This window comes from Chelon labrosus (assembly GCF_963514085.1).
Source record: "Chelon labrosus genome assembly, chromosome: 14".
Lineage (NCBI taxonomy): Eukaryota > Metazoa > Chordata > Actinopteri > Mugiliformes > Mugilidae > Chelon > Chelon labrosus.
Window position 1 is genome coordinate 8742719 of NC_140347.1, and position 27047 is coordinate 8769765.

At 42.4% G+C, this 27047-nt stretch overlaps 1 protein-coding gene across 1 annotated transcript in view; it reads right to left on the minus strand.

Annotated features, from left to right (window-relative positions):
* Positions 1 to 27047, minus strand: part of fam184ab (family with sequence similarity 184 member Ab) — a 77990-nt gene that overhangs the window by 24112 nt on the left and 26831 nt on the right. Inside the window, exons 8-12 of the mRNA XM_084559795.1 lie at positions 25708 to 25858; positions 21858 to 22070; positions 10673 to 10826; positions 8117 to 8244; positions 1337 to 1521 (exon numbers count right to left, since the gene is read on the minus strand). Of these exons, the coding sequence (XP_084415921.1) occupies positions 1337 to 1521; positions 8117 to 8244; positions 10673 to 10826; positions 21858 to 22070; positions 25708 to 25858 (831 nt within the window). The remainder of the gene's footprint in view (positions 1 to 1336; positions 1522 to 8116; positions 8245 to 10672; positions 10827 to 21857; positions 22071 to 25707; positions 25859 to 27047) is intronic.

Sequence of the window (27047 nt, forward strand, 5' to 3'; positions counted from 1 at the left end):
CCAATAATATCAAGTCAAATTCAGCGGCGTGTTCAGTGTGTTTCAGGGGAAAGAAGGAGCTGTAGATGTCAGCGCTGCTCTGAAACGCCACTGATAATGTTTCGCTAATGTTTTATACGAAGGGATGGGACTTGGGCCGAACTAAAACACTAAAATACACGTCAAATACATTTCTTTTTCAAGGATGGTTTCTGTCATTTTAGGTTGTTAATATAATGTTGATGAATGTTCAAGTGTCAATTTTTTGAATGAGCTTTGTTTTAGTTAGTTATTTGACGCTATAGAAACAGGATGTGACCTAATGGCGACCGCCAGTTGCCATGCCAACCGCTCTGTAAAGCAGTCCCGTGAGACAGTGAGAGTTGTGAAAACAATTCTTAAAAAACAAGTGCTAGCGTAGAGCGTAGTATTAATTAAATGAAATGTGAGTGAGTCTGGAGGAAATGTGGGCGGGGCATCAATATCGTGGCTCCACCCTCTGACCGTACTGATCAGACTCTGGCTCCAAACTCGCAAGATGGCGCCGGCCGTATCCCCGGGAAAATCAGTTTGACGAATACAAGGAAGTGGGGACGTGTAGTCCATATTTATATACAGTCTATGCTTTCTACCTACTGCTAGTCTTTATGCTAAGCTATGCTAACCTCCTCCGATCTCCAGATCTGTATGTGACGCAAAAAAAGTTCCTTGTACAATTTACTTATTAAACTCTAGAGCAAATAAGTAAAAGAATAACTTTAATAAAACTATAACCTTTAAATCCTTTATTCCCAAACTTCAAACACCAGACGGGGTTGAGTGCTTACGTTAGTGAAAAATGGAGTCAAAAAGATTTTAAAACAAGACGCTCCACACCCACCTCTCTGGATTCATGAGGAAGATATTCAGTAGTTTTGTTGCCAGGTTACGGTGAAGTTGAACTGCACCATGAACACAGTGTTGTTTTGTTTCACTGGGCTTTTTTCTTTGGATGTGTTTAAGAAGTCAAACTGTGAGACAACCAGATCTCATAGAGATTATGTGTACATTGGGCAAATTTTAGCTTTTAAAAGTCGTTGATAAGATTTAATTAGTCTTCTAAAATCCCAGAGAGCACACGAACAAGTGAAACTGACAGAGAAATACCTCAACGGTGGTAAAAATAAAGCAGAAATTCCAGCCAGTCTATTTTAAATGTGGTGCAGACTTGAGAGACTTTGGAGAGGAAGAGGAGGAGGAGGAGGAGGAGGAAGAGGAGGAGGAGGAGAAAATCAATTTGTAACTGTGAACTAAAGCTTGAACCAAGGTTTTTTCCATTTCATTTTTTGTTTTACTCGTGTTACGCTGCGTATCATACCGTATCTGCTGATTGGCTTCGCTGCGGATCTTGAGCACCTCCTTGCCCTTCATCTCCAGCTCTTTAGTCAGAGTGCTGATGTTCTCGTTGAGGGTGTGGATCTGGTGGTCCAGCTGGGCGATGTGGTTCTTCCTCCTGGACACCTCCTCCTGCAGCTCAGAGATACGACCCAACAGCTCGCGCTCCTAAAGCAGGAGAAGAAAAGTTACAGTAAACAATAATTTACAAAATCTACCTGATAAAACTTAACCTGTAAAGACGTTTAAACTGATCTTTAAATATCATCCACTTGACTCACAACTACGACACAAAGCCGGGTTTCAGTCGAGACCAGCGCTGTACGAGACCCCGGGACGTATCTGAATCACTCTCTCTGAACATAACAGTCCGTCATGTCTCCGTGTAAACAATTCAAATTACTCATGGCCACCTGCAGAACTGCTCTTTTCTCCTGAGCTCCGCGCTGACACAAAGTGAGAAAACTAACAATGGGATTTGTCAGATTGTGTGTGTGTGGGGGGGGGCACGATGCGTAGGTTCGACCAAACGCTCTCAGGAAGACAGCACAAAGCCTGTCCGTCTCTACAATGAGTCCATTATTGGAACGTCACTTTTAAATAAGTGACTCATAGCTTCAATAACTTTAAGAAGTACTCCACTTTTTATTGTCTGAAGGACCGTGACAGCTACTTCACAAAGATCCAGTTTTCATCCGTATTTTTCATGTTTTATTCATTTATTTTTTTTTTTTAGGTTTTCCAAAATGAAACTAAATACATTATAAAGGCTGTTCTGAGATTTAGTGTTGTTGGCCCTTTGACGGATGGTGAGGACAAAATTATTGACAGTGAATCTCTGCCTCTGCTGGTTTGATTTGAATGGGCATAACATTATGATCACCTTCCTAATATTGTGTAGGTCTCCCTTGTGGTAACTCATCAGAGAATGGACATGGGTCTTCTGAGGGTGTCCTGTGGTGTCTGGCAACTGAATGTTGTTGGTGGGGGGGGCTTTGAGGGGAGGGGCCTCTGTAGATCATCCCACAGATACTTGATCAGTTTGGGATCTAGTAAAATTTGGAGGCCAGGTCAACACCTTGTGCTGTTCGTCATGTTTTTTTGTTTTTTTTTTAGTTGTTCCTAAAGCGTTTTTGTGTGTGTGCCTGTGTCAGGCTGCATCCTGCTGCCATCAAGGAGTGTCATTGCTATGGGGTGGGGGTGCCTGGTCTGGTCTAGGTGGGTGCTACATGTCTAAGTAACATCCACACCAATGAATGTCTGGTCCAAAAGTTTCCCAGCAGAACACTGAATTGTCACAAGATTGTATTTACGTCTACTGTCCATGGTTATAATGTTATGGCTGATTGGTCATTCAGACCAGTATGGAGAAAAAAACAGTCCTTTTTGTAGATATTCTTACTGGTATTTTAGCCTTTATCATTTCCTGAAAAGCCATTTAAAAATCTTGACGACTCATCCTGCACTCGGGGGGCGTGTACTAACATCTGTCCAATGAAATACTTTCTCAAATTTTAGCTTTCATTTCGAAACACATGTGGGCGGGGCCAATCAGAGCAGACTGGGGCTGGCCTAACGAGCTCTTCCAAATGATGAGAGGGAAACTAGGCCTTGTGTGCCAAACTGATCATCACAATTAGAGACTCCTACTTGAGTGCCACTTAACTCCATCAGAACTAGATTTAACAGTGTCAAGTTATTGTCCACTAATGATTCCTTTCTCTGCAAAAATCTCATTTAACTCAGATCTACAACGATGTGTGCCAAAGGCTGAATTCATATATCCAAAAGCCATAATCTGGTGTAACAGCCTCATATGTCTCTGTTTGAGTCTCCTCAGCATCTTCACTTAATGTAACTGGTGGATGTTTTATGTCCATAAACCTAATTAAGCACAATCGGGACGAGGCAGATGAATGTTTAATGACCAGTTTACTCGTTTTGCTCTTCATCTCATCAAACACCTGGTTTCTTTCTGGAAGGAGGTTCAAAAGGTCTGAGCGGAGGAGGATGCACGGCAGGATTTAAGATATTTTACAGCAGGCATTACTTTTTGATTTTCACTATAACTGCAGGCCAAAGATAAGTGTCATCGCTCGGCTGAGATTTATGTTTTTTTCCCGGTCTATTCCATCTTTGTCAGCTCTCTTCCAAAAATCTCAGCTAAAATAAGATGTGGGAGAGAAAACGTGAACATTTATTTGCTCTTTCCTCCTCCTGTCCCTTTTCTATTTGCATTTCCAAGGGTTTAAAAAATAAATAAGGCGTTCAAATATTCATTGGGTACGTTAGCTTTCAGCATCTCCAGAGTGAATTAGCGTGGGGTTCCCTCATCTACTTTTAAAGGTGACGATGGAGGGGTATTATATATTATAAAACGCTATTAAGCCTCTGGAGTCGACGGACGGCCGGCGCGTCCAAATCACATGATGTGGCAACAGAACTCAGAGTCTCCGTTTCAACAATTTACGCCATGCTTTTTCCTGAATATTGTCGTCATGTTTGGTGCCTGTTTAGTGCAGGACGAAACGGTAAAGAGTTGTGAATAACTTTGGTGTTTGCTAATTTTTTTCATAAGATTTTGAAAGTTACAGTTTAGATTTGCATTCTAAGTTACAAAAATGGTTTGTTAAACTCTTAGTCCAACGTGTTAATACAGTATGTCAAAATGAAAAAATAACTGTACAGTCACAAGTGTGAGGTTGTGCTGAAAAGAATGATGGTAAACTGTTTTTAAGATAAAATATAAAGGTAAAACCAAAAGTAGTCAAAAACAGCCATTTATACTCTAGACCCCAGAGGGTTAACGTGAACCAAAGACGTAATCGTTGAGTTATCATTAAGAATGTGATCTTCAGTCCCAATCATGGACTGTATGTGAAGATGAATGTGGCATCACCTGTAATTTTCCTGAAGAGCTGTTTTGAAGCTCAGTGTGGTGTCTCTGGCCGTCGCCATCTTGGCATTGACTAACTCTCAGCTAATTTAAATACTGTCAAAGAGTTAGAGGCGACGAGCCTTTAATTAAGCATAAATTTATGACTCGATACAAATTAAATGTGTGAGTCATATTTAGAAATTAGCTATAAACATGTTAGGCTGTGAACACGTTTATTTCTGATTTAGAGTTTGACATAGTTACATGGAGGTCTATGGGGATTGACTCACTTTTAGAGGCAGCATCTAGTGGACGTTTGAGGAACTGTAGTTTTTTTTTTAGCCTCGAAGTTTGGTCTCTTGGTCTCAGTAGAACAATATAATGCTCCAGTGGGTTAATACTGTTTTATTTATTAATATATTTATTTATTTATATGTGTTCACTTACCATTTTTTTTTTTTTTTTAATATGTTAGTTGTGTAGCTTACAGTAGGTCATCAGTTATGTGGTATAAATGTGATCCATTTTGACAGGCTATTCATTCACAAATGTAAACTGGACTTGGGCGACCACTTCTCTTAATTAATTTTGTGTATTAGCTTCAAGAAAACTGTAAAATGTCATCTTCAAATGCTGAATTTTCTCAAAACAACAGTCAGAAAACACACAATCTATTTGGAATTTTCTCCTTTAACATTTTATCATCTGTTACCCAAAGGAATATCAATTAATGTGTTTATTACTGACATTTGTGGACTGATGATTATTTGTTTTGGCTCTAATAGCCATGATTTTACAAGATAAAGATAAATAATAGGAGGCATATCAGAAGACGACAGCTCTTTGAAGACACTGTACATCGACTGATAATCAACAAATCCTGCAGCAGGAAGATAAAAAACTAAAAAGAGCGTCAGAAATAGAACGGAGCCATGACGATCAGACAACTGTTGGATTAAACACCCCAACAAAGACAGACGACAACGTCTACGCAGACACACACAACCCCGTGTCTTCCCCCTCCATCTGTTAAGTAATTTGAGGTATAAAAACATTATTTAAACACAGCGTGACGACTGTCTGCCGCTGAGCTCTTCCACTCTGATGACTCGGCTCGGGGTAGGTTCAGTTTATGTGCCATTAGGGCTCCGGCGTAGTAAACAAAGAACGAATGTAAACACAGACGCCGTCTCCGCGGCTGAGAATGCAAATGCTGCACATGCAGGATTTCGGCGTTAATAAATCATCAGACAAAAATAAACAAGAGCCACGGCCTAAAAAGCCGCCTCATTTCAATGTTCAAGCAGAACTCGCAGATGGTAAAAAGACAGAAGGGACTAAATAGTGACCTCCCTGACTAAGACAGATAACGTAACTGCAATGTTCCCATTTTAAATCCTCTCTTGTGTGTCGTCCCCTCTCTTTGTACTCATTTTTTTACGTCTCAGTTTCTTCTGCACCCAAAATAAAATGCAAAAAGTTGAGAAAGGAACATTTTCAAAAACAGAAATACGTACATTTTTTTGAAGTGGAGGTTATCTTATTGGTTTTTGTGTGAAAAAATCTTAAAATCTGTAAATTTATTTTAAAGATTACAACCTTTTAAATGTCAGTGAAAACAAGTAGGACACATTTAAGAAGAAAAAAAGATAAAAATACAAAAATGTGGCACTTTATATTATAAAAGATGATGATCACTCAAGATGAAAACACTAGAAAGTTCACCAATTATCAGACAGAAGTATGAAAAATGTGGGAAATTAAGAGAAAAATGGGCAAATAACTTTTATTTGTCTCTCATGGATGAAAACTAATATACAATGACGCTCATCTGCCTGGGAGAAAAGGGAATTTTGCTACCGGTGAAATAAAGTTCACAGGGTGAAACTGTAAAGCAAATAAAATAATTTATCTTGAATCACAAACTCTACTCGCTTGTGTTCAGTTAACTGTTAAACTATCAGCTAAAACCTGTTAGCCTTTATTGACTTGTGACGACCACAGATTGGAGCGATAGATGATGTAGAGCGTGGGGGGGGGGGGGGGGGTATTACAGATAACCAGCTGTGCAGCTTGGTTAGAACATCTGTAGCACAAGGTGATGAGAGAGGAGCCTGCGGTGTGTTTGGGGTAATTAGGAAGATTTACAGGCGACGGTGAGAGGGCTGCCTGCCGGGCGTCTGGGCCTGAGGCAGATGTTACGCGAGGCGATATCATCTAATACCGACTCCATCCTCAAACCCAATTCTGAACAACACTCACCGGTAAACATTAAACATGTTTGTGACGTCTGTGTGACATTAGAAACACTAGATGAAGCAATGGATCTGCTCTTTACTCTGTGCCAACATGCTGAGTTTATCTTTGTACTTCTCATGACGACGACTGAAACCGAGCGACTCAGTGTTGGGAGTTAATAAAAGCTGAACAGAAGTTATTTTTACTGAAATCACTGCGACACAGAAAAGAGAGAAGACGTCTGAGTGGACGGTGTGTAGGAGGCATAGACTGTATATAAATATGAATGACGCGTCTCCACTTCCTTACTTTGGTCAAGCTGATGCTATTTTTACTGGGGATACGGGCGCCGCCATCTTGCTAGTTTGGAGCCGGAGTCTGATCAGTACGGTGCGTGGGTGGAGCCACGATATCAATGCCCCGCCCACATTTCCTCCAGACTTACTCACGTTTCCGTTTAATTAATACTACGCTCTACTCTACCTCCACCAGTTACAAAGAAATGCTGGATTATACAGTGTACTCATCTACTTTTTCCAACTCTCTTGGTCCTACAGGGCCATGGCAACTTGTAGTCAACATGATGTCACATCCTGTTTCTATAGCGTCAAATAGCTAACTTAAACAAATCTTACCACAAACAAGCATCAGCATTATATTAACTACCTAAAATGACTATCATTGAAAAAAAAAATAAAAAGTTTGATGTGTACTTTAGTTTGGCCCAATCCAAACATGGAGGGGGTGGAGCTTATGACCTATACTGCAGCCAGCCACCAGGGGGAGCTCTACTTGCTTTGGCTTCACTTTTGAGGCGCTGTCATGGCGTCCATCTTTAATATACAGTGGTTTCTGCAAATGCAATCACATATTACTGGAGCCAAACTTTTGCTCGGGGGCTGCAGCTGTCTTTATTTAATCAGTTTTATTGCAAAACTATTATTAAATTAATAAAGTATCATATGAAATAACAAGCGCCGAGAGACTCAAGATGGTGTCCTCATATTCAGAAAGCTGGAGCCAGTGAATAGTCATCATTTCTTCTTAAAGTCACTATTAATCAAGTTTATACTACAATTAATTTTCAATTTAATTGATTATTGATTAAATAACTCCTCACTACAGAACGTTTATAATCAAAATGCATCGACACATTATCTGTAAACACCTCTCTGCGTTTCTCATCAGGTAAAACACTCCCTCCAGTATTTCTCAGTGGGAATCTTATTCAGTGAGGAGTGTTAGTGGAGACTGTGGTGGATGAGTGATAGTGTGAAGGAGGCGTCCAGAAAGACTATTCAGAGGTGTCTGCAGAGTGTGGATTCACTCCAATCGCACGCTCTTCACTACGGCTGTGAAGGAGGCAGAATACGTTGGAGTGATGGTGACGACTCAGCTAGAAAGTCATTCATAGCGGAGCTGTGTTGCCAAGATGGCGGCAAATATATAAATGAATAACTAAAGCCTTATTTGCACGGGACTAGTTTAACCTGGGGACCTCTATTAATGTGGAATATCAAACTCAAAGTAACACAGACGTCATAACTACAGATACAGTCTGTATATGTGAGTAGAGAAACACAGATGTCGGGGGTTCACGTCTAAAACTGATCCTGCGGTGAAGTGAACCATTAACGAGCCTCCTACCTGTGTCCGGTTGTTCTCCAGGGTCTTCTCCAGCTCAGCCTTGGCAGCAGCTGACTCCTGTTGGTGGGTTTGTCTCAGGTGTTCGATGGCCGACGCGTGGATGTGGTTCAGCTCCGACCGAAGAGAAGCTGGCGGAAAAGACATTCGGCACGAGAACAGTCACACGTTTAATCTGCACAGAACATCTCATGTGTCAGTGATGCTGAGCATTCACACAGCTCCTCTCTGTGTTTAGTCTGTTTGCAGGAAGAGCTCATTAGATGCTCGAGCATTTTTGTTATGTTACTTTCTAGGTTGCACATAAAAACAAGAGCCTCTGTTTCCCCCTGTACCCGCGTGGCCTTTAATCCTCACTCCACTGAACAGGTTTTATTGCAAACAGTCTAATGGTTGAGAGGAGCTGGAGAGGGAGAGCTCGCTGCTATTAGCTTCCTACTTCGTGCCAACTAATTATTTCTCGCCGAGGCTTTTTAAAATAAGAAGAACACACACGTGTGTGAACGCAGCGTCTCGCACGCAGGGAGAAAAGGAAGAGAGAGACAGAGGAGGTAATAAAAGGACGTCAGGATGTGGGAAGTGAGAGACAGATGGAGGCGGCTCTCCAGTGTCGGGACCGTGACATGAAGGTTAATGGAGGAACATTCATCACTGAACACAAACTGGCTGCACTTTAAACAGAGTCGCTGCCTTTTAGACTCTGGAGCTAGTTTACACATGTTACACATTACACACATAAGAACACACACTGTCTATCATCCATCCATCCATCCATCCATCCAACATCTATCCATCCATCCATCCATCCATCAATCCATCCAACATCTATCCATCCATCCATCATCCATCCAACATCCATCCCTCCCTCCATCCATCCATCCATCCATCCATCCATCCATCCATCCCTCCATCCATCCATCCATCCCTCCCTCCATCCATCCATCCATCCAACATCTATCCATCCATCCATCCATCCATCAATCCATCCAACATCTATCCATCCATCCATCATCCATCCAACATCCATCCATCCCTCCCTCCATCCATCCATCCATCCATCCATCCATCCATCCATCCCTCCATCCATCCATCCATCCCTCCCTCCATCCATCCAACATCCATCCATCTATCCATCCCTCCATCCATCCATCCATCCATCCCTCCATCCATCCATCCCTCCCTCCATCCATCCAACATCCATCCATCCATCCATCCATCCATCTATCCATCCCTCGATCCATCTAACATCGATCCATCCCTCCATCCCTCCATCCATCCCTCCATCCATCCATCCATCCATCCCTCCATCCATCCAACATCTATCCATCCCTCCATCCCTCCATCCCTCCATCCATCCAACATCCATCCATCTATCTAACATCTATCCATCCCTCCATCCCTCCATCCCTCCATCCATCCAACATCCATCCATCTATCTAACATCCCTCCATCCCTCCATCCATCCAACATCCATCCATCTATCTAACATCTATCCATCCCTCCATCCATCCATCCATCCATCCATCTATCCATCCCTCCATCCATCTAACATCTATCCATCCCTCCATCCCTCCATCCATCCATCTATCCATCCCTCCATCCCTCCATCCATCCATCTATCCATCCCTCCATCCCTCCATCCCTCCATCTATCCATCCCTCCATCCATCCCTCCATCCATCTATCCATCCATCTATCTAACATCTATCTAACATCTATCCATCCCTCCATCCATCTAACATCCCTCCATCCCTCCATCCCTCCATCCATCCATCTATCCATCCGTCCATCCATCCATCCATCCATCCATCTATCCACATATCCATCCCTCCATCTATATATCTAACATCTATCCATCCAACATCCCTCCATCCCTCCATCCATCCATCCATCCCTCCATCTATATATCTAACATCCATCCATCTATCCATCCCTCCATCTATATATCTAACATCCATCCATCTATCCATCAATCCATCCATCCATCTAACATCCATCCATCCATCCATCCATCCCTCCATCTATATATCTAACATCCATCCATCCATCCATCCATCCCTCCATCCATCCATCTAACATCCATCCATCCATCCATCTATATATCTAACATCCATCCATCTATCCATCCATCCATCTAACATCTATCCATCCCTAAATCCATCCATCCATCCATCCATCCATCCATCCATCTATCATTCAAAAATCTCTCATCCATCTAACATCCATCCATCCATCCAACATCCATCCATCCATCCATCTATCATTCAAAAATCTCTCATCCATCTAACATTCATCCATCCATCCATCCATCCATCCATCCATCCATCCAACATCCATCCGTCCTCATCCCCATATAACTGTGCAGCAGCTTCTCCTGAAAGTAACAGGGTTTTATTTTTCAGTGATTTCTTCTTATGTTTCAGTCTCAGCTGTGAAATCAGTGCAGATTGAAAGGTTACGGATGAATTAATCTTTATTTTTTTATTTTTTAACGCATACGTCCCCCGCCCACACACACACACACACACACACACACACACATACTCCGTTAAGACCTTACCCAGCATGGCTTTGCCCTCATCCTCCAGTTCAAAGCGCAGCGTTTGCAGCTCCTGCTCCGACTGCTGTTTGAGCGTCTCGATGCTCTGGCGGTGAGCCTCTCTGAGAGACTGCAGCTCTGCGTGGTGGTGATGGCGGAGGCGCTCCTCCAGCTCCTGGTGGAGGGAAGGAGAGGGTGAGAGGATGGGAGGCCAACCAGGGAGACCAGGGAGGAAGAGGTAAACACACAGAGGGTAAAAAAATAAAATAAAATGCAGAAGAGGTGAGGGAGCGGGAGAGAGAAATATGAGAAAATAAGAATCAAGAGAGACGTGAGAATGAAATGGAAAAGTGAAGCAGAGAGAAAGTATTTTAGTTTAAATCCTCTGTGAGCTGAAGCAGAGATTGACCGGTGAACCAAGTAGAATAGAAGAATCATCAGACCGTTCACCACTGATTTAAAGTCACCTCACTGTGGAGCTGTGAGATTTTCAACTCTTCCACCTTTTCTTATCATGTTTAAAGGAATCCAGAACAGTGTTTATAATCTTTTCATCATGGCTTTATAGTTTGGTCATGTTTTGTTGTAATATTGGAATCTTTACGTCCTTTAGTTGACTTTACTAACTTTAACTTGGTCTTGTTTTCCCATCAGGACTTTTCTGTATATATAGTCATGGTATATCCAAAAAACCAAACAAACAAAAACAAACTGAAACTTTCTTGAAGATGTTTCATCCAAGTCTACAGTTCTAAAACATTGATGGAGGAGCTGGGGCTTAAATAGGAACAGAAACACTCAAAGTAACAACCAGATACTCACCTGTACGTCTCTTAAGACTCATTTATACCTCTGCAGGACATAGTAACCTACGTACGTAGACTACGCTGGTGCGAACCATTTATACTTGTGCTCTCATCAGTCTGGCTTGCTCTGTAACAACTCCACCCAAACACTAGTTGGCGCTGTGTCTTTTTTGCCGGTCAGGTTAATGTTTGTTTCCACTACCTGCTTCACTTTCAAAAATGGCGACTGAAACTTTTGCCGAAATTCTGCCGAAGACGAGTCGTACAAATGTTTGCATGTCTCTGAACCTCCTCAGACTGATCGAAAACAATCAGCAGCAGGACATACTAAAGCGGAAACACGCTACTACCCAGAGCACCAACCACAGCTCTTGTGGTCCGCATAATTACATTTCTGGAGAGGTGTTCGTCAGGCTACGGCGTTAGGGTCTGCGTAGGGTCTGGGCTGTTGCCGTAGCTACAGCGTCAGAAGTATAAACCGCTTATGACGTGCTACAGCCACAGATGTTCCTATTTAAACCCCCAACTCCTCCACCACCAGTCTTTTAGAGCCGAGGACTTGGATGAAACGTCTTCAAGGAAGTCCAGTGGCTCTTGTGTCAGCTTCTTGGATATTTGTTGCGTGGTTATTTTTTTACCAAATTTACGATATCTCGTTGTTGGATTGTCAGATTGCCTTTTGTTCTCAGATGTTTCCTCCTACAGATGTTTCCTTCCCTGTTTACATGCCTTCCTCTTATGTCATGACCCCTGTTGGGTTCATCTTCATTACTCCAAGTTCGTTTACACTTTGTTAAACCTCTGCAGGACTCTTTACTAACGTCACTTTTCCTCATCCTGCCGTTCACGGCCTATATGTTTAGTCCTCCCTTATGCAAAAATCTGTTCCATGCACATCCTAGTTTTTACTGACTGACAAAACTAAACTACAGTGTGGCGTAGTAAGGACAGGTGTCAGTCAGTAAATCCATCATTATGCTCTGAGTCTTGAGCTGCACACAAGTTAAACTATAAACGTGTCGATAGTTTAAATGTCTGAACTAGTTTTAGCAAAATGAAAACAGAAAACACCAAGATTAGCATCAGGCATTAGCATCGTTGACTGGAGGGATGCCACACAACGTGATTTAATCTCTTCTCTGGCAGAAAAAGCTGCTGCCTATGCGTGAGGATTCATGTTTTGTCTGTTTGTGTTTCTGCAGCAGCAAGTTTTTTTTTTTTTTTAGTATTTGGGGAAACGCTTGGATTTAAATCATGTGCATGAAGAGCAAAATCTGATAGAAAGAGGTTTAATTCCTTGTGTTTGTTAGATTTGATCCTGATCTGCATCTAATCCCTGCGCACATATTTCCCTTAAACACATCACAGCAGCTAACGAAGCTCCGACGTCTGACTTTAAACCAGCGTCACTATAACTGCTGGTGGCTGTGTCACAGGATGAGGAGCGGAGTTTTAAACGCAGCTAATCTCTCTTACTCGTTGGTATTGATCGTACTCGTGTGCCGTGGGGTCAGTAAAAAACCATACCTTTTATTCCTTTAATTAAGGGAGCACATTAATTACTCCTAATCGCAGGGAATCCTATAATTACCAATTGACTGTAATGCTGTTACATTCACCTCCTCCTCCTCCACCTCCTCTTTTTCTGTGTGGACGCCTTGTTGCTCAATCCATTACCGCACACGGTCAATATTTGTTACTTTGCAGGAATCCGTTTAACCAGAGAAAGGAGGGGAGGGATGAACATACAGAGACACGAGCTGAGACTTTGACCCTCAGGTCCTCTGGCAGCTGATCCTGCTGCTTTAGTTTTAATCCCGACCCCGAGGACAACTTAAAGACGTGAGCTGGGAGAAGTCAAGCATCGGTGGAGGGATGTAGCTGGAAGACTCGTCTGATGCGTATTCAGGTGCACGACTCTGGAGCGACGTAAAACCCACCAGCAGAATACTGATGCCTAAACTAACCCACGAGCAAAACACGGAGACTTTCAGACAGGTGTAACATGTTCTTGTCTTCGGTCCGTAGTCAGTGCTCACTTTGTTCGAAACTTTTTCAGAAGAGAATGAGCCGAGACTGCGGGAGACAAAGTCATAAATAACCTTCTCAGGGTCTGACCGTGAGAAATAACTGGCGAGGGTCCAGAGACGATAGAGGGCATTTTATAAAAAGTGGATTTAAAAGTCAGATCAGACCGTAAGAGAAGAAAAAGCCACGATGATGAGAAGCAGAGACAAGGCTTTCACGGTCTCTAGATTATTGGTTGGCGGCGAAAAAGATTTATGACCGACTGGATGAAAGTCACTGCTCGACAGCAGCTTTGAGTTTAAAATCCACACGTGTGAAGGAAACGCTGGCAACGTTTCAGTGAAGTCTGTGGTGACCTGTTCGACGGGTAAATTAACAGCGAACGAACAAGACGAGACACATTTGATTGATGTTAAAGTCAGGCTGCAATACCACCAGTAACCACTAGATGGCTGAGGTTTAAAAGTTCGGCAGCTTTGGATGGAAAAGAGGAAACTGACTCCTCATCATCTTTTATATTAGAGGCAGTAAATCCAGAATAAAGAGCAGCGGTGACGGGGGATTGGTAACGTGCAATGACTTACTTAGGGCTGCAGCTATCGATTCTAGGGCTGAAACGATTCGTCGAGTTACTCGATTAACTCGATTACAAAAAAATGCTCGAGGCAAAAACTCTGCCTCGAAGCCTCGTTAAATTCCTATGACGCGCACTATACGCGCAGGGATCTGAGTTTTCCACACGGACCGTTGTTTTGGAAGCACGGAAGCATTTATGCGAGGCACACCACTACGTCTGGTTTTTGAGCTCGTTTCTGTCCCTTTTTTTATTAAATACCGGTCCATTTTGTGTTTTACGCTAGCGGAGCTTTCGTCGCCTGCCTGCAAACGTGCGCTGCGGTCAAGTTTTGTAAACAATGCCACATGGCCGCTTTCATTCGCGCTTTCCGTGATTCAGCTGCGTGAAATGTATTATAACTTATGAATGTAATGATCACAAACTTTAGACATTTTCTGCCGTTTATGGGCATCTTTACTCTCCGCCATCGTGCCAAATAAATTCAAAATATATCACGCGCTACTGGTGTGCCTCGCATAAATGCTTCCGTGCTTCCAAAACAACGGTCCGTGTGGAAAACTCAGATCCCTGCGCGTATAGTGCGCGTCATAGGAATTTAACGAGGCTTCGAGGCAGAGTTTTTGCCTCGAGCATTTTTTTGTAATCGAGTTAATCGAGTAACTCGACGAATCGTTTCAGCCCTAGAATCGATAGCTGCAGCCCTAGACTTACTACTTTCTAAATGACATTTTTATTGAAACTTTGCTCGTCTCGCTTTCAAAGCAGTAAAATGATGAGTTAGCCTCTCATTTATATCAGATGAGTTCCTGGACGCTGAGCGGTGAAACGTCTCCAAGAAAACCCAAACCAGTCCAGTCGCCTTTGATGTAGTTTAGTTTTTTTTTTTTTTAGGATAAAGACCAGCGCACTCATTTCTAGCTAACTGGTTGCTCGGGTGATTAAGAAAACCTGTTTAGTTTTCTCTCTGCTGGATTATTCTTGTCATGTTTTCTGTCATGGTTTAGTTTCTTGTGTTTCTGTTTATTGTATTTTGTTAAGTTCTTGGTTTTTTCATAGCCATGGTTAGTGTTTAGTTTTTCTGTTTTATTTTGTTCTGTTCTGGATTTCCCTCATGTGTATATATAGCCCTGCCTTCCCCTTTGTTCCTGGTCGCGTCATACTGTTTGTCTGCCACGTTTCATGTCATAGTTTTTTTCCATGTTTGCCATGCCGTAGTTTCATGTCTTGTTCAAGTTTTTTCTTTATAGTTTTTTGGTTAGCTTTGTCTTTTTGTTAATTAAAACCCCCCCGTTTTTTGCTTTTTTTTGCCTACTCCCGCCTCCAAAGTACTGCATTTGAGTCCAAACCTCCATTCCCCGCTACCCTTTCTTGACAATTCTTTGTACGGACAAACCTATTCAGAGCCATTTCTGGTTGATTTACCTCCTTCGCTCCCTGTTGGATTACACTTTGTTTTGAACTCAATCTGCTTAAACGCTAGAAAACACCTGCGTATGTTCTGGGCTGTCGCTGGAGATACGGCGTCAAATTGCCGCAGAAGTATAAACCGCCTCTTAGAGCGCAGGTGAAACACATTAAGGCCGTGCATACACTGTAAGATATTTTAAATCCTTCGATTCAGCTCCATCTCAAACTGCACGACTAGATCGCTGAGTTCAAAAGTTCACAGCCTACGAATCATGTTCTCACACTATACGGCCCAACGCTCTGATACGACTTGACTGCTCACACTGTACGTCCATATACCACACGTCGGACTTTCGTATCCGGAACTGCAACGTCAAAAAGAAGTAGAAGAAAAAGAGGAACCCGGAAGTGGGAGACGCACATCGAAGTCGTTTTGACGTAACGACGTAGCGATCGGCTCGTGGCGCTGCCTCTACTGTGCGATACCTTCACGAGGAGCGACCAGGATTTCAAACAAGTTTAAATTTTCTTGCGAGCACACGATTTGTGATCGGGAGCTTGTCGTGAGGTGTTAATCTCTCCTCGTTACCCCACGTATACCGCACGAAGCACAACACGCGATTGAGACGGAATTCAGCCCGATTCAAAAAATAGACGCACGAGTGGAAAATTTTCTCAAAATGAGCCGACAATCGCACAGTGTATGCCCGGCTTAAGAGTGAGATATAACAAAACTAAGACAGAATGCACAACGATTTTATGTGCAGCTTCTTGTAGCAGCTACATTCGGTTATTTGAATCTGTGTGTGTGTGTGTGTATATATATATATATATATATATATATATATATATATATATAGAGAGAGAGAGAGAGAGAAGGGATTTGCAGGAAATGTTATTACTCCCTGGATATAACTTCCTGCGAGCTGTGCAGAGATAAGGGCAGACAATATGAACGCACCTCCCCTCCAACACACAAATCATCCCTCAAATGCCTCCACTCGGGATAATTGAGTTTTCTCAGCCCGCACCGCCGACACAAACATAAACACGGCATCACCATAAAAAGCGTTTCGGTAAAGCTATTAACACTTGCTGTGCTCCCTGCCTGCTTATTAACCAAGCCTGCAGCAGAGGGAGGAAGGAGAGGTGGTCAGCTTCGTGGGTGTGCATGAAACAAGAGAAAGCAGGAGGAGATGAAGATAACCCAGCGGAGCTTTTTTTCTTACAGCAGCCGGTTTGGTTTACGACCGAATAATGAAGACTGACAATTTCATAGGAGCTGTGTGACTCAGAGGCGCTATCACTTCTCCTTCTTTGTACTCGAGCCAGAAACGCGTCACGAGGACGCCGTCTCCCGACCTCTATCCCGCGTCCGAGAGGTTTGAGAACGTGATGTATGGCTGATCCTAATCGCCCTTGACTGCTAAATGGAAGGATTAGCGCGGAGGAACATTTCCTTGGCACCTTGAGGAGCGCCCGCGTTGCGTATGCGCATGAATATTTAGACGTTATAAAGAGGAAACGCAGAGCCGCTTGATGCGGAAGCTGCCTGCTGTCGGTGAGAGTGAGTAACGACGGCGATGAGTCACAGGCAGACCAACCTTGACTCTGACAGGGCTCCGTGGGATTAAAATGTCAAGGATGGCTTCTCCTGAGCAGCTTCTCTAACCGGCAGAAGAAGCTTAGGCTCGTAGCTCATGTACTCTTTAAAGACGAACACATTACGTACGTGTAAAAACGGGTCACTCGTTGTTTGGTTTTCAAGAATACAGTGTCTCACATTTAAAGGTTTGATTATCCATCGCTAGGACATCAAAGATCTGGTCAAACCTGGGGCCTGTTCAGACCTCGCTTCAAGATCCGATCACGTAAATGACAGGTGTGAACACCTCTGGGACGCACTGAGATCACATCTGAGAGACCCGATCCCTGACCACATTTGGAGTCTGGTCTGGATCGCATGTGTCCGGATCAGTCCTCACTCCTCACACGAGTCTGGAGTCACATTAAAGACCGTCTATACTCAACAGGGGTGCTCCTGTGTCAGTGGAGTTTAACTCATTCATTCAGGAAAAAAAAAACATACAACCAGTGTCATAAATGATCACCTGAAAAGGAAAAAGCACCGTAAGTGACGTCTGTTCATTAGTAATGAGAGGATTTTAAAATATTCTGTCCTTGTAGCTGTTAACCAACTAAATAATAAATAAATCTAAGTAAGAATTAACAAATTTATATATTTAATATGAGTGCGTGTGTGTGTGATTCTGTTCATTATTTATCTGGTCATGTCTGAGGAGTCTTTATCTACCTTTATTACCAGAGATTACATTATGGAGTTATAATCTGAGTTTAGTGCAGGTCTAACTAACGTCAGGACGGAGATCAGTAAATAATAACTTAACGTGTGAAACCACAGTCATGAGGACCGCACATTAAACAAAGCTGTTCTCAGGCCTGGAGCAGCGGTAGAGCTCCATTAGATCCATCAGATGCTGAGCCCCAGATGATGCAGGGGTTTATTTACACACAGAGAAACTGAGATCGGATCTGGAGACGTACGTCAATGCCAGATCTGAACACACGTACCTAAACCTGGTCACTCGGGTCCGGATCTTAAAGCCTGGTCTGAACAGGCCCCGTAGGAAACTGGAAAAACTAGTCAGTTTAATAAGTACATACCGTGAACGTCTATCCAGAGGTGTCAAGTAACGAAGTACAAATACTTTGTCACTGTACTTAAGTAAATTTTTCAGGTATCTGTACTACTCTGACGACTTTTTACTTTTACTCCCTACATTTGTACACAAATATCTGTACTATCTACTCCTTACATTGGAAAAACAGGCTTGTTACTTTTTTAACCTCCACGGATGAGAAGACGTAAAAGACGTGACATGATCGGACTGGACATGATTAGAGCATCGGACTTGAGAAGGAAAGTCGACGATGCGCTTTCTGTGTTCTTCTTCTACTGTTTTGAACAGGCAGCCTGTTGATTAGTTTGAGCTCTGCTGCCACCTAGTGACTAGAGGCTTGTTTATCGTTCAAGCATCAATAAAGACAGTAATACTGAAAGTCCACCTGACCCCACTATTTGAGAACTACTGGTCTGGTATGGTGTGGTTTCTGTTGCTGTCATTAGCTTTTTGAGTTTACAAGCTAGTTTACAAGATTAGCAATGCTATGGAAACACATCGTTTTGATAGTTTATAGCTAACACTAGCTAGCGGTTTAAAAACAACAACCCAGTAACCCTCAGTTTATTATTAAAAATTACCCAAAAGCTCATTCTGCTGGAACTTTTTCATTTTGCAAAATTATCAACGGATGAATTGTTTCATTAACGGCAAAAATATTTTTACTTTTTACTTAAGTACATTTCAGAGCCTGTACTTTCTTACTTTTACTTGAGCAAAGGAGTTGAATCAGTACTTTTACTTTTACCAGGGTATTTTTTTTACACAAGTATCCGTACTTTTACTTAAGTACAGGATGTGAATACTTTTGCCACCTCTGCATCTACCCCTTGATATCATCACAGTGTAACGATCCCTTCCTGTATGTAGGATGGCGTCACTTCCTCTGCAGCGGAGTCGGCGATTCTAGCTTGACGCAGGTGAACGTATGTCCGAGCTGGTTAACGCTAATGCAGTCAATATATTTTTTTGTAGGCACTTAAAACCACCTCCTGCACCACGCTATCATCTGCCTAAATGAAACCTGTGGTTAAAGTGGAAATATTTTCCGTCTCTGCCCATTTTTCTGCCTCCGACTATCACCTTCATCTCCACAATAGCCCTGTTACAGTCCATCACTGTTATTAGACTATTCCCCCCCCCCATGAAATCAGTGTTTTATTGTGTGATTTGTCCTCATTCCACATTGCTGTTAATAATTCCCAGGTATTCATCTCCTGACGGTCCCACAGCGACTCGTGTCACGTTTGACAGATGTGAAAATGAATGTGACAGCACACGTATCAGCACGGCCTCACATTTATGATGATTAAGCACTTCATTAAAGTATCTGAAACCTCGGTTATCTGCTCACTACGGAGGGAAATACTGAATATCTGTCAGAGAAATAGTGAACGAGGTGGTGATGTCAATAACTCTCCATCGTTAGGGTGCGCTGCATGCTTCAGCTACACAACTCTAAACCTCTTTGCAGCAGCAGTGCAATATAATGAGTTAAAAGTTAAAAGTGAGGAACGTTTCCACCGACCTCTGCTCATTAATGCACCGCGCAGAGAGATGCTCAGACGTATTACTATAATAAGGTGTCATGTGTTTGAGTTAATGCCAGCAGCCTTCCAGACGTTTCCTGTCATGTTTTGTATAGTGTCCTCTGCATTTGTCTGCAGGCGTATTGATCTGATGGGGCCGGTCTCGAATGAACAAAATCAATTTTCAAATTCAGCTTAAATACATCAACACTTAAAAGTTGTGGTTCTGTCATGAGCATTAACTCTGTTCTGTTAGCGTAGATGTATCTTCACAGGACTGTGGTGAAAGATGAGAATGGAAAAGATGCCAACACATGTAATTTAAATCTCATTATTTTCCTTTTTATCTGCCTTTCCAGAAAGTTTCCTCTCGCTCTGCTGTCAGCTGGAGGTTATTCAACCCAAGTCTGACTTAAGACTGCTTTACAATCAAATGAGTCTTGTAGTTCGTTTCAGGCCGTACCATAACGACTTACGTTCCGTACTAGAAGCTGTGTTGGCTAATAGCGTCTTATAAATGAACGCTGGGTTGCATTTGACCACTAGGAGTGCTAAGGAGCAACGATTTGTTTGTGTTGGAGCTATCAGTGTAAGCTAGAACACAGAACATGCCAAGAAGGAGAAAATGCTTTTTGGAAATAAACACTGCATGTTTAGATAGCCGTGTTCGCTTATAGGCGGTTTAGGCTTCTGCGTCAATTTGACGTTGTAGCTACGGCGACAACCCAGACCTTACACAGACCCTAACGCCGTAGCCTGAGTGTTTCTTCTTTAAAGGTGACAGAGAATGAAAAAACGTTTTTACCTTGTCTTAGTTGAATAACGGTAGTCTGCCCGCATTCACGAACATACGAAAAGTGCTAGACATTCTGAACATCTCCGTTTCATAGAAATTCCTCCTTTAGAAATGTCAGCCAGAAAATGGCCCAATCTGAACAACGGATACATATTACGTAACATGCATCTTACTGCCCCCCCACTCTCATTCAATTCCCTCCCCTTCAAAATAATTTGCATACATCCGCCCTCTCGCCTCCAACGGGAAGTACATTGCAGCAGTGCTTGCGGAGTTCAAGGCGAAATGGCGAGTCGCGTTCCGAGGTGTGCTCTTCCAGGCTGTGCAAGCGGTGTGCAAACTTTCCTTTACATTCCCACCGAAAGAAATGCACGAGATGCGTGGCTGCTGTTCATTTATAATCGGATTCCAACTACATTCAACCACAGACTGCTACTTCGTTTGTGAACGGCAGTCTATGGCGAAAGATAAATTATTTTCTGGTCCCGATCGACTTGTGCCTTGGATTATACATATGTTGTTTTTCAGAATAAAAAATGATTTTACATGTCAAGAATGTCACAGTTTGTCGCAAGATAGTTAAGTAAAACGCTATGGAAAATACGTAATTAAACGAACTACAAGTCCCGCATGCTGGCGCGTACAGAACCGACCAAAACTCCCTTCGGTAAGTAGAGGGGCGGGACTTCGGCTCTCTATAGCGAAGTTCACATTCTTTTGAGTGGCAGCAAATGCAGCCAATCAGCGTCAAGTGCTTGCATTTCATAATGAGGTTGCCAGTTAAGCCCGAAGGGGCGCCAAATAGGTGCAAAACCACGCGTTTAAAATCCCCCACCCTAATATAGCTTTCTGAGAGAGGTTTTTAGGAAGCTTCTAAGGCATTACAGACCCAACCAAAATTTTGTTGTCTGCATGTCACATCACAGATCAAGGATAAATACCCCGTTCAATCATTCTATGTCACCTTTAATATTTCCAGCTGATTCTCCATCTCCACAATTTTCTAATTGATTCTTTTGGATCAATAAAGATGGAACACATGGAGGAAAGGTTAACTGAGGAGGTTCAGAGATACAAACATTTGTACGACTCGTCTTTGGTGAAATTTCAGCGAAAGTGTCCGTCGTTGAAAGTGAAGCAGGAAGTAGAAACAAAAATGAACCTGACTGGCAAAAAAGACACAGCGGCGACTAGTGTTTAGGTGGAGTTATTACAGAGCTGACGAGCGCACAAGTATAAATGACTCACACCTGCATAGGTTACAGCGTCTAGTCTTTAGAACCAAACTCCTAGAGCTACTGGGCCTTAGTATCGTCTTTATAGACCATCTTCACCACCTCTAAACGCAGGCGTTGGCGTACCTTCAGGTCACGTTGCCTGGCGTGCTCCATGTCCTGCATGGCGCAGCAGTGGGCCTCCTGCAGACGCTGCTGCCGGCGCTGGTGCTCCGTCTGCAGCTCGTCCAGCTGCATCCTCAGGTGCTCCCTCTCCTGGCTGAACTGGTGCTGCAGCTGCTGCAGCGACGACTGCGACTGGGACAGCTGCATCTCCAGACTCTGCTTCAGCAGGGATATCTAGACGAGGGGCGGAAGAGACGTGATGAACACCGGACTGAAGGTCAACGTCATGCAGATTTGCATACTATACAAAAAAACGGTCGTTTAGGAAACAAGTTGAAGTTCAAGCTGCATCTAAGGAGCAGAGAAACAGAGAAGAGGAAAGAGGAGGTGAGGCACTTAAACAAATATGTACTCTTTGCCTTTAGCCAAAGAGCTTTTTAATTTTTGCAAATAAATTAGAGCTCCCTACAGAACATAATAAATTAATGTTGAAATGCAATGACTGCAGCGCTAGAATACAGTGTTGGGACTCACAAAGTAAGTTTAGGAGTCTGAATATGATGATCACGTGTTAAAATAACGACAATTTGCTTCGGAAAAACTCTATTTAAGCTATAAAAATATATAACTAGATAAATAAAACTACATAACCAATATGTAATCTGTGTCTAGTTGTTGGCAGAGGTATGAAGTGATGGTTTCACCAGGTCTTAAAGCTGATTGGAGCAAACAGACGGGGAGCAGAGATGAATGAATTATTCAGCTCCCAACGTTGATTATTCATTATTCATTGAAACTTAATTGGGGTAAGTGGTGATGAATCCGTCGTCATCATTTTTAGGATTACCGAGAAAAACAATTAAGCTCTCAATGAGCCGACGCAAATTTGAAATTTATGTCATGACTAAAACATGAGCCACACGCTGTCATTCCATATAACGTCTTTATTAACAGACGTCTTGTGGTTAGAAACGCTGCAGCCCGTCACCTAAAGTCTACTCACTGATGGAAGTTTCTGAGCGGTGGGGTTGTAGTAATGTTTGCGGAGGCAGCACAACAAGTCTTTAATTTAGACAATTACAAATGGTGATCTTATTATTCCTTATTATGAAGTGACAGTAAACATATTAACAGAGTTTACACATCCAGCAGACACAGAGCAACATTAGCATTTATAAATGGTGATGAGTTTCTGTATAACTGATGTTTACGAGTCCTTTTAGCTCTGGTATGGTCTCCACCCGCAGAACAATACTCAACTCTCTAGCTGCTAAAAGCTCCATTCCTTATTTATGCACATCAAGTCATCCTTGTACAGTTGTCATGAATAAAGAAATAGCTTTAGAGAACAAACAGCTGTAAAGTTGAACATTTTAACACAGATGTCTAAGGGGAGACAGACTCTAGTGGCCGTTAGAGGAAGTGCAGTTTTAGGCGCCTCGGAACTACTGCCAACAAAGATTGCTTGTTTCTGGACCATAGACCGTTTAAAGATGGACGCCATGATGGCTCCTCTAATGTCAAGCCAAAGCAAGTAGAGCTCCCCCTGGTGGCTGGCTGCAGTATAGGTCATAAGCTCCGCCTCCTCCATGTTAGTGGGCGGGACTTGGGCCAAACTAAAAGACTAAAATACACATGAAACCAATTTCTTTCAAGGATGGTTTCTGTCATTTTAATTAGTTAATATAATGCTGATGGATGTTCAAGTGTCAATTTATCTGATAAGTTTAATTTTAGGTAGTTATTTGACGCTACAGAAACAGGATGTGACATCATGATGACTACCAGTTGCTAAGCTAACCGGTGCGTGAAGCAGTCCCATAGGAATATATAAATAAATAAGTATAACAACATTTTTTGTAACTGGTGGAGGCAGAGCAGAGCGTAGTATTAATTAAACAAAAACACGAATGAGTCTAGCGGAGGTGTGGTCGGGGCATCGGCCACGTTACTGCTCAGACTCCAAACTCGCAAGATGGCGTCGCACAAATCCGCGGGAAACTAGAGTGAGCAAGTCGTCCATATTTATATACAGCCTATGTTCTGGACCAAGAAGTTGCACTTGAACTCACCACAAAGACTAGCGCCAACAGCTAGCTACCTCATTTTTCCCCCTTTCTATGAAATTTGGACATTTTTGTGTGCTTTTATTGAAATGTATTTCTCTCTCTAGTGATATCTTTTTATCTATGTTTTGTCTATTAATTGTGTTTTGATAACCTACTAGTTGGTCACATGGTGTGTGACATAATGGGAAGGCTCCACCCACTAAACACCCAAGGGTGTCCATTTTAAGCTGTGATCTACTTCCTGTGTCTATGCCCTGATGAAGGCCAAGATGGCCGCAACGCGTAGGCTCATGTGCTTTTAATCAGTCCGTGCCATGTTAAATTAAAGGCTTTTTTTGATATTTCTTCCACTTCAGAGTGCCTCTGTAATTTCTTTTTTTGGATTATTACTTCACCCATCGCAGAAGAGCACCTAAGCTACAAACTTTTTGAAGTCTCCTGAGCGCCCTCAGCCCCTTTGTGTCTTTCTAGCTAGCTAACACATACTGCATGAAAAGAAATAACACTTTATACCAGCAGGTGGCCAGGTATCTGCATTCATCACTTAAAAGGGGAAACTGGTAAAGCTACTATTAGCGAGAAAATCAGACAGAGCTACAAACCAACATCAGAAATGGTCCAACGATGTCGCATAGATCAGATTTTAAGCTTTTTAGCATTTGATTTAACAGATTTTTTCCACCTTGTTATATTTTGTTCTATTTATTTAGTGTTGTTATTTATTTTATTACTTTGTCTTTTACCATTATTATTATTTTTTTGCCCTTTTTATCTTTTATTGTTCTTGTTTTGTTATTTTGATTATTGTTGTTGTATGTTTTTGTAACTCAGGGCATTGCTGTAAAAGAGCTTGATGCTCAGTCAATTTCTCCCTGAATAAAAAACGGTTGATGATGATGAAGAATTTCATGATGTAGTCTAAACTGTTTTCACTGTACATATGACAATAAACACCTTGTATCTTGAATACACTGACATAAACTAGGTTCTGCAAAGGGCCGAGCACCGGCTTCGAGCGTCACTGGCTTTAGCCGACGCACACTTTGACCGTTTTCCTGTTAGAGATCCCACTGTGAAGCATCCAGAGCGAGAGTAAAATTCATGTTTTCTAAAAGTCGCCTCGGCCCACGCGTGCAGGCCTCGCTGCAGCCGACATCTGCTAAAATCCAGGTCACCTGATTGCTAAGCGGCACCTATTCTGTCAGCGCGTATCCATCAGGAGGCCGGCTGACTGCTGCTCCACTTTGACTTCGGAGTAAATAAATATGGCGTAGCCGACTGCGAGGGGCCGAACGGGCGGATTAATCACCGATGATGAGCGGGGAGACGGACAGCATGCTGACGGAGCGATGCAGAATTAAAAAAAAAAACAAGACTAAAGCCAGTGATTCTGTGTGTGATCACCACATTAATATCACCATGCAGTCATTAGCAGGCGGCTCCGGTTACAGTTTAATGAATGTGTGTTGGTGTGAGGAAGAAATTAAATCAGTTTAACAGGCACAACAGAAGATCAGATGTGAGACAGTAGCTCCTATTGACCCTCTTTTCTTTTCTTTGTGCCTATTGATTTTCTTTTTTACTGTTGGTTTAATTAAAGCCATCCGACTACAGACTGTAGACATCTGCTACTTTATCTTAGAAGATATTTAAAGAGTAAACAGTGATAACGTTACCTCCTCTACTTCCAGGATTAATGAACAAGAACTTAAAGACATTTCATTGTAGTTTCCGTGCAGCTAAAACAGACTGGAGACAGTCAGGTGGTCGCCTGCACGGGTGACCTCTTCCTGGAGCCGTACCTGTTCCAGCAGGTCCTCCACTTTCCTCTGCCAGCTCTCCCTGGCGTTGCTCAGCTCCTGCTCCTTGCTCTGTGCCAGCTGAGACAGCGCCGAGGCCTTGTCCTCCTCGTGCTCCTCTCTCAGCTCCTCGCGAAGCTTCTTACACTCCTGCCTGCAACACAACACACACACACACACACATTTGCATCCGTGCCGCAGGTTCTTGGACCGGAGCTGAAAGCTGTGTGGAGCGCAAACTTCACAAACAAAACGGCGTCTTTATGGTTTCATAATCTACATAATACCCACAGGCTCATAGAATAAGAGAGACAGTAACGTGTAAATAGAAAGGTAGAGAACTTCATAAGGAGCATAGGTGTCAAACATATGGCCCGTGGGTCAAAAACGGCCCGCCAGAGGGTCTAATCTGCAATGTGCGAAAATTACAATTTTTAAATGAAAATAACTGCTATTCCTAATTTGTCCACTGTTTTAGTCAACAACCCTCAGATGGATTAACATACCTTTCTTCAGGTTATTTATCCTTCTCAATAGTTCTCCAAACTACAGGCAAGAGATTAGATGATATAATCTGAGACATTTGCTCGATTTTCTCTGACAAATTTAAATGAACTGGTCAGAAGAGAAGATCATGGTGCAGGCTGCTCTGGAAAAATGGATGTAAATGCAACTTGTAACCCTAATATCTATCATCCATATCATCAGACAGATTACAGTCAATTTCCAGTGAATTAAATAAGATGTGTGACTGATACTGCACGTTGAATAAATAACTGACAATAAATAAATAGATCGGATTATGATAAAAATTTAAATATGATAATAAATGGGCTAAAACTTGATCCATACAACTTTATTTACATTTATTAAAAAGGGTTAATTTTCCTCAGAGAGTACCTAAGTGCCTTTCTGAAATGTAATGACACGGGACGACACGGGACGTTCAGGTGATTTTTGACTTTTCCTCGACGCTGTCAGAAGAGCAGAGAGCGGAATTTTCTTTTCAGAGCCCGGATGATGATAACATGTAACTCTGGACTCAACAGAGAATAGCACAAGTGTATCATAACAAAATATTAGTGAAATTAACGAGTTTTGTGGCAGATAATGCGTTATTTAGAGGCTGCGTTTCGGTGCCCCATTCACTCCCACTATATGGATATACACAGCACTCCGCTGGAGCTAAATATCTTCCGAAGGACTTCAAATAACACCAAAGTTTTATCGGTGAGTAAACGATCGTATTTTATGCCAGAAATAAGGTCCAGGTTATAAAAAATAGTAGTTCCCCTTTAAATTGTGTAAAATCGTAGCTCAAAAACACAACAACAACCTGCTGA